Here is a 12,895-nt window from a genome sequence, read left to right as displayed (position 1 = left end):
CATTGTATGCTTGTATCAAAGTATCACATGTACCCTATACATATACACAACCATTATGTATCATAATAATTAAAATTAAAAACTTAGGAAAAAACCCTAAGCTTAATCACACTTCAAATAACTTAATTGTAATGAATAATAAACTATTTTCTCTAACACAAAAACATTAACATATTTGTTCTGCAATGCTTATTTCATTTATTGGAATACATTCTGTAACCTTCTTACTCCAACATTTCCAGAACTTATCCATTTTATCCAGTTGTTGCTTGATTACAATACATACACAGATACATGCATACATATATAAAAATAGAAATCAATAAAATACAAACACAACTACTAAGGAATGAGTATTTCTTTGTAACACAGAACCATATCTGGTCCTCAGTTGTACTTCACATTTCTAAGGAATTAGATATGAGAAGTCTACACATTATACCTTTATTACTTAGAGGAATTCCAAAAGACTGTTATTTAGAATTTAGAGATCGTAATGTTATGAATGGTGGTTGCATTCCTGGACCATCACAGAAAACCTATTTAACCCAAAACATAGCTAGTAAGTAGTACTAGGCTGAGCGATACATCCTGAGAGCTGGAGATCCTGCAGTTCTAGATGTATAAGTTTTTCCATTTGTTTTATTGAATAAAAAACTGACATGGAGCAAAATTTCAAAATCATATGTTTTTAAGTCATTGACCAACTGCATCTTCCCCAGTATCATTTTGTCTTTTTATATCACAAAAATCCAAGGTCAATTTGGAAATGCAAGATGCCAATTAAAGTTTTGCCTTTTGATTACACTTGAATAATCCGTTCCTTAATCTTAAGGATAAATGTAGTTAGTCTAATAGGTTCACTGCTGAAGACTTTTGTAATCCCCATCTAGCAATCCAAGAAGGTCAAAACAATAAAAAAAAAAATTAATCAAACTTCTTCTCTGTGGCTTTTCAGCAATAAATCTCTAGAAAAAGTAAAGAGCCAACCACCTACATCAAGAAAAATGAGAATTATAAAATTACAAATATTTCTGAGTGCCATTTATATAGGAAATATTTTTTTTCAGAAAATTACTCATTATCTACTCAGCTCCTCTAGAAAATTATAAGCAAATAAATTATTTGTACAATATTAAGTATTACTACTCAAAGTAGCTTCCTCCAACCATTCTCCATTTACTCAAATCATATTCATTCTTCAAAGATCAACTCCAATGTTTCCTTTTTTGTGAAGCCTGCATCACTCATAGAAATTTATTTGTAACTATAGCATGACTCTTGTCACATCTACCCTGTATTATAGTTTCTCATATAGATGTTTCCCCCCTAAAAATAATAGCTAGTATTCATTGAGAACATCATTTATAGCAGGAACTATTCCTATCACTTTACATATAAAAATTTGTTTAATCCTCATGACAATTGCAACAGTTAAGCATTATTTATCATGCCCATTTTATAAATCAGAAAGAGAGATTATGTAACTTGCCTAAGATTATGCACCTAGCAACAATCAGAGCCAAGATCCACACTTACAAAACCCAATGTCTTAAAATCTGCAGTATAATCTACCATCTCTCACACAGCGAGCCACTTTCTAAGGTTCATTTTGGCATAGATCAACAAGACTCAGACTCTCAGTAATGAAAGACCAGTTTCTGTTAAGTATAATAAGAATAAATTACTAGAAAAAATAAAATCTATAAAATACAAGCTCCTGTGTATTACATTTGACATTATTAAACACTATAAAAGTTTTCAATTTCTATACTAGCCAACAGTTCATGGACCAGCAGAGGTTCATGAAACAACTCAGGTCCATGGATCACAATCTGAATATCATTGGCCTGGATCACTATGAAGCAACTCAGCCTATCATGCATTTTGTATTAGACTATTATAGTCCGTTTGTGCAGAAGTCATAGCAATGCATGAACTCCGTAGTCCATGCATGAAAGAAAACCTAATACCCAGATAAGATTAAAAAAAATAAAAATCTTAGCTTATTTCTAAGTCCTTTCTCTCTTCGTCGTATTAAACTTTTTGTGCCATGTTAATGTTTTATGTTTGTTTCCTGATGAATTCAATACGATTTCTCAAAATCCTTAAGACCAAACTTTGAGTTTTAATTAAAGTTTCAAGTACTGATTGCCATATAAGTAAAATAGTTTATTAGCAATTAAATTTTAAGATAGTCGGCCGGGCGCGGTGGCTCAAGCCTGTAATCCCAGCACTTTGGGAGGCCGAGATGGGCAGATCATGAGGTCAGGAGATCAAGACCATCCTGGCTAACCCGGTGAAACCCCGTCTGTACTAAAAAATACAAAAAAAAAACTAGCCGGACGAGGGGGCGGCCGCCTGTAGTCCCAGCTACTCGGGAGGCTGAGGCAGGAGAATGGCGTAAACCCGGGAGGCGGAGCTTGCAGTGAGCTGAGATCCGGCCACTGCACTCCAGCCTGGGCGACAGAGCAAGACTCCGTCTCAAAAAAAAAAAGAAATTTTAAGATAAAAAGTCATGTCTGCCATTGACTCAGTACACATCTTCGGGAAGTTCACTTCAGTATTTTAAGTATAAGATACTTAACAAAGTCATCTACTCACTTCAGGGATTCACTTATCTATAGGGCAGGCTGTGTGTGAGTCATAAAAGCACTCTTAATACAAGTACTTTCTTTTATAGAAGTGGCCTCATGATGTCTTATCTAAAATTCTCCTAGTCATTCCAGCAGTTATTTGTACTTTCATTTAAAAAGTGACAGTAGAGCCCCCACTGTGTGCAAGTCTTGCTACAGATCTTGTTTCTCACATGATTCCCAGCAAAAAGCAGCTGTTCTTTCCTGAGGACATCCTGGCATTACAGTTCCATAACTGAGCAAGCAGAACGGGTCAGAGAAGCTTTGCTAAAAACCCATCCAGCAGAAATTATTTTATTCTGGTCTTGGAAAATCTGACTTAAAAAGTGGAGTTGATGAGCAGGAGCAGCTTTGTGATTCCCTATTTAATTGTTTGCTCTTACATTAGTGACTAAATAGTACAAGCATCCCTTAAACTACCCTTCAATAAATTTCATAAGAAGTACAAAGAAAATAATATTTTATGATATTCTACAATTCAGTTTGATATTTTAAGAAATATTTTCAAACTGGTAGTATCTACTACGAAAACAAAATATGGACTATAGCTGTAATTTATGATTTTATTTATTTTAAGTAGGAATTCACTTGAAATTTAAGTTTAGTATTTAAAATGTGTAACTAGGCAAGAAAGTAAATAGAAGGTACTTACTTGGAAGCTACATATAACAGAGGTCATAGTTGCCAGATAAAGCCATCTGTGTGTCAATGGGATAGAAGATAAACTCCTTCCAAAAATGAAAGAGCTGTATGTTCCACAGACATATAGTGTTATACCAGCCAGAATTAATTAACTAATATCGTTCTCCTATCTATTCTGGTAGGCAACAATAGAAAAATATCAGTGTTCTCTTTTTAAAGTTTTTCAACTTTTGTTTTAGATACAAGGGGTTCATATGCAGGTTTCTTACATGGGTGTATGCACCCAGGTAGTGAGCATAGTACCCAATAGGTAGTTTTTCAAGCCACACTCTGCTTCCTCCCTCCCCACTCTAATAGTCCGCAGTGTCTGTTGTTCCAATGTTTATGTTCATGTGTGCTCTTTCTGAATGAAATACAGATCAATTTGAAATGTTGGTAAGCAAATTCATATTTGCCAAGCTTTAAAAAAGATAACAAAATGTAATAATAATAGTAAACACATTTTCAAGTTTTTAAATAAAAGCCCAGCTTTGGATATTAATCTCAAAAATCACATAGAGCTATTAACTTATAATGAGAAGATACGATGCAATTTTTATTATAATAAAAATGTGTTCAGTGTTTTATACATAATTTTATATTTAGCGTTTAATGATGCTGATGGGTGGATTTTTTAAACCAAAAAATGTCTGAAGTAGAAGGCAATTTGATATAATAAAGTTTATTTTTGAAACATCTGTAAAAGTGCAGTTACTGACTTCAGAAACAATGCATTATTGAAAAGGAACAAAATGAGTTTTATTGTGAATGCAATATACCACTGTAAAAAGCAGCCATCACTAAGGCTGAATGCTTTATTGTTGTAGGCTGAAAACACTGCTCAATCTCACAGTTCCCTTAATAAAGTTTTAATTATTTTTCACACAGTAAGGTTGCTTCCTTATGTTCCCTGCCTCCACAGACACCACAAAATCAATGATGACACTGACCATTCTGACAACCAATATTCCTTCAAGCAGAAAATGATGCATACACAGATCATTTCTAAAATAGTGATCAATGTTTGAATGAATACAAATGTTTCCTCCCTCATCTTTCAAGTTATTGGACAACAGAACAAAATGGAAAATAAATTTTTCCCGAAGTAACACAGCTACAATACACTTTTGTGTCATGCTTAACACAGTGATTCAATCAATACATAACTACAGAGTGACTACAAATTACTTTTCATATTTAAATTGGATTCAATTAATACATTATTTCATGACATTACTCACAATCGTACTTTGAAACAGGTATTATTATCGACATTTAACATAAAATAACTAAAGTTCAAAAAGTTTTGGAGGAGGTTTTCTATTTCCATCACAAATTGATAAAATTTTAATTTTACAAATGTATTTAATTTCTTGAGTCTATGAATTGACTGCTGGCTAAATTATTTTATCCACTTCAATTATATGTTCAAATATCTTCATTAGATTCTATCTGTTTTGGTCATTTAGGTGACCCAAATGTCAATGTTCAATTTTTTAATCTAGTGTTTTCAATCTAATTAATTCTCCAATTAATAAAATGTCTTAGAAAGGTTTTTTAAAAATATTTAAAATGATGTTTGTGTTCTTTTTCTTCAACTATGTTCAAAATAATTATACTTTATGTAAATCAGATTTTAACACATAGATATAAAATTTATATAGATGTATGTTTTTAGAAAGGATAGTAACACAACTTTTAAATAACTGAAATACACCTAAAGCTTAAGGTAAAGATGGTCTGAATAAAAACTAAGCCATTTAATGAATCTTTTAACTTATATCCATAGAAAATGAGGGGAAGTCTACAGTCATACCACTCTGAACACACCCGATCTAGTCTGAAAATGAGGGGAGATATTTTTTTGCTACCTTCCGTAGTCAAAAGAAACAAGGTTATCAGATTATAGCTCCAAAGGATACTCATAATCATAATCCAAAATAAAAGATGCTACACTTATAAGAAAGTTAGGTTCTCAAGATTTTCAGAGGAAGCAAGTAGATTTGACAATATTGTTTTCCCTATGTTTTATTCTTTCAGGATTCAACACAGGCATGACAACAAATGCCATATTGTCAAGTTGTTTGAAAGCCCAGGGTGCTCAAAAGAAAGAAGGTGCTTAAAATATACCATTTTAAAAGCTCTGATGGGATTGTTTGTTTTTTTAATATCTTGCTCATTTGAGTTCTTTGTAGATTCTGGATATTAGTCCTTTGTTGAATGTATAGATTATAACGATTTTCTCCCACTATGTGGGTAGTCTGTCAACTTTCCTGATTATTTCGTTTGTGGTGCAGAAGCTTTTTAGTTTAATTAAGTCCTATCTATTTATCTTCTTTTTGTTGCATTCACTTTTGGGTTCTTGGTCATGTAGTCTTTGCCTAAGCCAACGTCTAGAAGGGTTTTTCTGATGTTATCTTCTAGAATCTTTATGGTTGCAGGTCTTAGATTTGTCTTTGATCCATCTTGAGTTGATATTTTTATGATGTGAGAGATGAGAATCCAGTTTCATTCTTCTACGTGTGGCTTGCCAATTATCTCAGCACCATTTGTTGAATAGGGTGCTCTTTCCCCATTTCATGTTTTTGTTTGCTTTGCCAAAGATCCAGTAAGAAATCAATACAGAAACTGGTAGTCCTCATTGAATGCTGTAGTTTATAATATGCCACAGTTGGAAAAACTGTTCTTCTCATTTATCAAAAGTTTCAAAAGGCACTGTTTTGATTGGGGTTCTGATCAGTAAGAGAGGGTGTTCTAATTACCTCCTATTAGCCTGTTTTTTAAGGAAGACCCTAGGGTTTGGGGAATGACCAGATACACAACACTACACAGATAAGATCAATGGAAATTTATTAGTCACATGTACTCATAGGCCAAAGGAAAAGAACACTACACATGACTCAGGGCAATGTTGGGATTGCACTTGGGAACAGAGTGAGCAAGAGGGGCTGTGGAAGTCAGGCTTCGTAGTGTAAAGAAGGTGAAGTGGCTCCTGTTTCCATGAGAGGTTGGGATTGATTTGTCTGAATAATTTGACAGATAACTGAAACCTGTTACTCTGGGATAAGCAAGAACTGTGCCTAGTCCCTTTGTTAAGGAGGGTGGTCTCTCTAGGAGACATTATCTGCAGTGACAGAATATGGATGAAAATTTTGCAGTTAGGCCTTTTGATGTCGTTCTGGTTTCAGATATCAAAGAAGTATATAATATTGGGCCTTAATTGTATGCCTTACATCACAAAAGGCTCTTTAAAAGAATCAGGTGAAAGCTGTCCTGTTCCTCAGTCTATATGACCTAGTAGATTTGATGGTTTTAGAGGCATCTGTAGTGGATGAGGATGCTATGTGGATTCTCTAGTAACCTCAATTAAACAGTCATAGCACAGATCTCAGAAAACAAGGTCTTGCTTTCTGCAGCAGAGCACTGCTTATTAGAAAAGCAGACTTAGGTGTGTTAGCAGACCCTAATAGAAACTGAGCACAAAACTAAGGGACATCCAGTGACTATGTCACTAGATCATGATGAGCTGGTTATTATCAGATCTACCAAGTCAACAGTAATCCATTATAAAGTAGACTGTTGTTTTCAAGGTCTCAAGTAAGTTGTGCAAGCAGATAGCCCAAACTGTATGTCACCTTCCTCTATTTCTCTGAAGCATCTTCCTCATATGGGGTTCTCTATGAGCAGCTGTCAGAAAATAGGGGAACTATTCCAGGGCCGGTTCACAGTTTGGTAAGCTCAATACTCAACATGTTTTGTAAATGAAAAGTAGCCTACTACTGCCTCTACGTGACTTATACATGGATGTCTCTAAAGGACAAAAGTAGGGAAGTTAAGTTTTAACTAATACACCTGGTTATAAACTTAGTGTATAGTTAATTAATTGCAATAATAACTGAAATTCTTTACCCTGCTCTTTCTGACTTTTCAACTCCTCCCATTAAAAGACGTGTCATTTCCCCAATCCTTGACAATCAGTGGGTGTGGTGATTTGTTTGACTCATTAAACACAGCGTGAGTACCAATTCTGGGCCTGGTACTCAATAAGCTTCTCTTCTGTCTTTCAGAACCTTGATATCACCATATGAAGAAGTCTGAGATAGTCTTCTGGATGATAATTGCTATGTAGCCCCAATTGCCCTAGGCAACAGGCAACAAACTACCAGACACATAAGTAAGACCCTCTTAGACAAGCCATCTCCCAGCTGATCCACCAGTTGACTGCAGGTGCATGAACAAACTTGGTTGAAATAAACCAACCCTGATCCAGGAAAACAGAACTATCTAGCTGACACTTTTTTGGGTTATTAATGAAAATACACATTCATTGTTTTAAGCAACTGAGTTTTGAGATGATTTATTTTGTAGGAACAGCTAACTGATACAGCCAAGAACAAGAAATGGCCAAAAGTATGGATAGCCACAGATGTCTGGGCAGTGTTAAATGTATTCACTGGATGATCTGAAATCTAGAAATAGCAAGACTGAAATTGGAGACAAGGGGGTCTAGAGTAGAGGTGCAGGGATGACCTATGGAATGGGTTAAAGATGAAGAATTTTTTGACACACATTAGTGTTGAGGAGCTCCTCAACATCTAAGAGAACAGGATAATTTATCCTATGGATATCAGCCAGCCTCTCATCTAAGCTACCCCAGGACTTTTTGAATGATACATTGAATAAAGTGGCTTTGGTGGCAGAAATAAAAGCTAGCCATGAGTTTCCCCTCACAAAAGTTGATAGCTACCTCTGTGCTGCATGTCCAATCTGCTAGCAGCAGAGGATGACATTGAGCCCTTGATATGTATAATGCCATCCAGCCACTTTGTTGCAGGTGAATTAAATTAGCCCTCTTACACCCAGGATTACTAGTTCTACCATGTATCATATAATCTGAAATCAACTAGTTCTACCATGTATCATATAATCTGAAATCTGAAAATTTTTTATGAAAGGCACCAGAAAGCAGAAAAAAAGTTAATATTACTGGGGAAAACTGACTCCAATTACCTTGTGGAGCTAGGTTTACTGTTGCATGATTGAGGTAGAGAGAAATTTTTAAAACCCAAGGATACTGGGGTATTTCTTTGTGCATGCATGCCTCATGATAATGATAAATGAACAAATACAGATATAGATATCACAGCCTGGCAAAAGCAAGTCAACCAAGGGCCCAAAACCCTTGAGGCTGAAATTTTTGGTCATCCCACCAGACAAGCAACCTGTAATAGCTAAAGTGATGCCTGAGAGTGAGGGAAAAATAAACTGAAGATAGAAGAGTGAGACAATGAATATCAACATAGACTTTAGACCAGTTGCAACAGCAGGGACAATAGTATGTTCCATTAATTGCCTTCATGTATTGTATTTGGTAGAGATGACTGTTAACTACTTCATTAAAAATGTAATGGAGGAAATAAGAGATTGTGAGTGGTGCAAAGGGCGGACTCTATAAAAGTCATCTTGAGCACTACCTCACACTGTCTTGCCCTCATATCTGATTTGAGTCATACAGTGCCTAATAGCACCGTGTGAGTTTCAATCTCACTTCATGCTGACAGCACCTCATATCCAGCTGTCCTACATATTGCTCAGTTTCTGTTTCAGGGCTTCTCTGACACCACATCATGGAATAACTATGGAATCTCACTCTGTATTCACACATGCTCAATTGGAAAATTACTACAGTTTAACACTCAACAGCCCAATCCTCAACTAAATACAGATCAGAGGTCAATGGCCAGACAATATCCTTTAGGCAAACCATTCTGAGGTGCATTTTATATGTCTCCTCTCAAAGTTTCATCTAGATTGAACATAAATTATCCATGGCAGCAGCAGCAAACATGATTCTGCATAATGATAATGAATTCATCTCCTGTCATGTTTCAGTCTCCCTGGTTCTACACTACCACTATCTGAGATAACTTTGCAAACAAACTATCTGCATGCAAAGCTTTTGAATAAGGCTTAGCTTTCAAGGCAATCCAGAATAAAACATATGTGTTTTGTTCTGACTGTATTTTTTCCTTTTCTTGTTCCTTCTTGTCTCAGGAGAGGGATGAAATTCAGTACTAAAAGAAGAAGCTGTTTTCAGACAATTAAACCTTCTTAGTTTATTTTTTCCAGAAACCTGAGGTGATTTGGCTTGGAAACAAATAATAGGATGGATGATTTTGAGGAGAGAGAAGCAAGGGTGATGAATGAGAATGGAATTTCCCAAAAACAGAAAGGAGATTACCAATTGGAGTTTCACAAGTAGCAGAGGCCCTATGCCCTGTTTTCTTTAAGTGCCTTGGAAAAATGGCATGATCTGGTAGGAGTAAGGATATAATCTAGTGAAAACACCTAGGGAAGCTGAATCTTAGCCACAACAGCTTCCAAACTTGGCAAATACTCATGCTAAATTTGGATGGAAATACAGCAGGTCTTCAAGGTACCATATAGATTCAGACATTGAACACGTCAATAGCATTTATGAGGAACAAAGGACAAGATTTCCAGGAATCATATACAACCTACGATATTTGTGAGATTCTAAAGGAGGGAAAAGGTCCTTGTACACTCTTGCTCTCTCTCGCTCTCTCTCTCTCTCTCTCACACACGCACACACACACGCACACACACAAATGCAACACCCAGTGACTAAAATTGTTTGGTTAGGAAGGAGCCTCAGAATCAACTTTAATTTGATTTTTTAAAATAAGTGATGTGATATTTATTGCAAGCCCATAACTGTATTTGCAAATTCATGCCATCATACACTCCTCCTGGCTCAACACAAGGCCTAGGCTCTGCTTATATATGCTGTTTCTTCAGGCATATGAGCATACTTCTACACATGCATAGAGGTGGGCCAAACAGAAGTCAAAATGTACTCAAATGTTTCCCAAAAAGAGATCAGGATTGAATCAGAGATAAGTGTGACAAGAGCTATATTATTAAAATAGATACAATTCATCTCTTAAATCATAATGCAATGTTTATAAACCCATATTCCCAAAATACTTAGAGATTAAAAACACACTAATTTTTAGAGAGATGAGGTCGTTCTCTGTCACCAGGCTGGAGAGCACTGGCACAATCATAGCTCACTTCAGCCTTGACTTCCTGGGCTCACATGGTCACCGTGCTTCAACCTCTCCAGTAGCAGCTGCGATTACAGGGATGCACCACGATGCCTACCTAAACAACAGAATTTAAATAGCACATGGATCAAAGAAGAAATCTCAAGAGAAATGTAAATATATTTTCTATTAAATGGATATGAAAATAGAACTTACCAAAATTTGTGAGATGTAATGAAAGCAGCACTACAAGGGAAATTTATTGCATTAAATGCATGTATCAGAAAAAATAGAAATATCTAAAATCACTCTTCTAGGTTTCCACTGTAGGAAACAAACAAACCAAAAAAAAAAAAAAAAAAAAAAAATTAAATCCAATGCAAGCGATATAAAAAACATAAAAGAGTAGAAATCAATGAAATTGAAAACAAAAAATCAATAGTGAAATCGAAAAAATCTAAAACTGAGTCTTTCAAAAGATTCATAAAATCGAAAAGCCTATAGCTGACCTAAGGAAGAGAGAAGACATGAAAAAACTCATATGATAAATGCAAGACAGGTCATCACTGTGGATCACATGGACATTAAAAAGCAATAATGAAATATTAGAAACTCCATTTCTACAAAACTGATACGCTATATGCAATGAACAAATCATTCAAGAGACATAATCCATCAAAACTCACACAAGTATAGATTGCATGAGGGGACGGAGCAAGATGGCCAAATAGGAACAGCTCCAGTCTCCAACTCCCAGCGCGAGTGACACAGAAGACCTGTGATTTCTGCATTTTCAACTGAGGTACTGGGGTCATCTCACTAGGGAGTGCTGGACAATCAGTGCTGGTCAGCTGCTGCAGCCCAACCAGCGAGAGCTGAAGCAGGGCGAGGCATCGCCTCACCTGGGAAGCACAAGGGGGAAGGGAATCCCTTTTCCTAGCCAGGGGAACTGAGACACACAACACCTGGAAAATCGGATAATTCCCACACCAATACTGCGCTTTAAGCAAACGAGCACACCAGGACAATATATCCCACACTTGGCCGGGAGGGTGCCAAGCCCGCAGAGCCTCCCTCATTGCTAACACAGCAGTCTGCGATCTAACCGAAATGGCAGCAGCGAGGCTGGGGGAGGGGCGCCCGCCATTGCTGAGGCTTAAGTAGGTAAACAAAGCTGCTGGGAGGCTCGAACTGGGTGGAGCTAACAGCAGCTCAAGGAAGCCTGCCTGTCTCTGTAGACTCCACCTCTGGGGACAAGGCACAGCTAAACAACAACAACAACAAGAACAAAAGCAGCAGAAACCTCTGCAGATGCAAATGACTCTGTCTGACAGCTTTGAAGAGAGCACTGGATCTCCCAACACGGAGGCTGAGATCTCAGAACTGACAGACTGCCTGCTCAAAATGATAAAGGGAATATCACCACCAACCCCACAGAAATACAAACTACCATCAGAGCATACTATAAACACGTCTATGCAAACCAACTAGAAAATCTAGAAGAAATGGAAAATTTCCTGGACACTTACACTCTCCCAAGACTAAACCAGGAAGAAGTTGAATCCCTGAATAGACCAATAGCAGGCTCTGAAATTGAGGCAATAATTAATAGCGTACCAACCAAAAAAAGTTCGGGACCAGATGAATTCACAGCTGAATTCTACCAGAGGTACAAGGAGGAGCTGGTACCATTCCTTCTGAAACTATTCCAATCAATAGAAAAAGAGAGAATCCTCCCTTACTCGTTTTATGAGGCCAACATCATCCTGATACCAAAGCCTGGCAGAGACACAACAAAAAAAGAGAATTTTAGACCAATATCCCTGATGAACATCGATGCAAAAATCCTCAATAAAATACTGGCAAACCGGATTCAGCAGCACATCAAAAAGCTTATCCACCATGATCAAGTGGGCTTCATCCCTGGGATGCAAGGCTGGTTCAACATTCGCAAATCAATAAACATAATCCAGCATATAAACAGAACCAAAGACAAGAACCACATGATTATCTCAATAGATGCAGAAAAGGCTTTTGACAAAATTCAACAGCCCTTCATGCTAAGAATGCTCAATAAATTCGGTATTGATGGAACGTACCTCAAAATAATAAGAGCTATTTATGACAAACCCATAGCCAATATCATACTGAATGGGCAAAAACTGGAAAAATTCCCTTTGAAAACTGGCACAAGACAAGATGCCCTCTCTCACCACTCCTATTCAACATAGTGTTGGAAGTTCTGGCTAGGGCAATCAGGCAAGAGAAAGAAATCAAGGGTATCCAGTTAGGAAAAGAAGAAGTCAAATTGTCCCTGTTTGCAGATGACATGATTGTATATTTAGAAAACCCCATTGTCTCAGCCCAAAATCTCCTTAAGCTGTTAAGCAACTTCAGTAAAGTCTCAGGATACAAAATGAATGTGCAAAAATCACAAGCATTCTTATACACCGGTAACAGACAAACAGAGAGTCAAATCAGGAATGAACTTCCATTCAAAATTGCTTCAAA

The 12,895-nt window shown here is 36.7% G+C and overlaps 1 protein-coding gene across 3 annotated transcripts in view; it reads right to left on the bottom strand.

Moving 5' to 3' along the window:
• The window catches only part of LOC115898760 (sodium/hydrogen exchanger 2-like), a 141,239-nt gene that overhangs the window by 36,093 nt on the left and 92,251 nt on the right, over positions 1-12,895 (bottom strand). Inside the window, exons 2-3 of one of the 3 annotated variants that reach the window (XM_030934626.1) lie at positions 10,601-10,630; positions 10,345-10,502 (exon numbers count right to left, since the gene is read on the bottom strand). The exons of 1 other annotated variant lie outside the window; for it this stretch is intronic. In XM_030934626.1, the coding sequence (XP_030790486.1) occupies positions 10,345-10,405 (61 nt within the window). In that variant the 5' untranslated portion in view covers positions 10,406-10,502; positions 10,601-10,630. The remainder of the gene's footprint in view (positions 1-10,344; positions 10,503-10,600; positions 10,631-12,895) is intronic. One more of the 3 variants, XM_030934627.1, reaches the window with a different exon arrangement.

The sequence above is a fragment of the Rhinopithecus roxellana genome, chromosome 7, assembly GCF_007565055.1.
Source record: "Rhinopithecus roxellana isolate Shanxi Qingling chromosome 7, ASM756505v1, whole genome shotgun sequence".
Classification (NCBI taxonomy): domain Eukaryota; kingdom Metazoa; phylum Chordata; class Mammalia; order Primates; family Cercopithecidae; genus Rhinopithecus; species Rhinopithecus roxellana.
The sequence above is the reverse complement of the archived record's forward strand: the minus strand, read 5'-3'. Positions and strand labels throughout refer to the sequence as shown.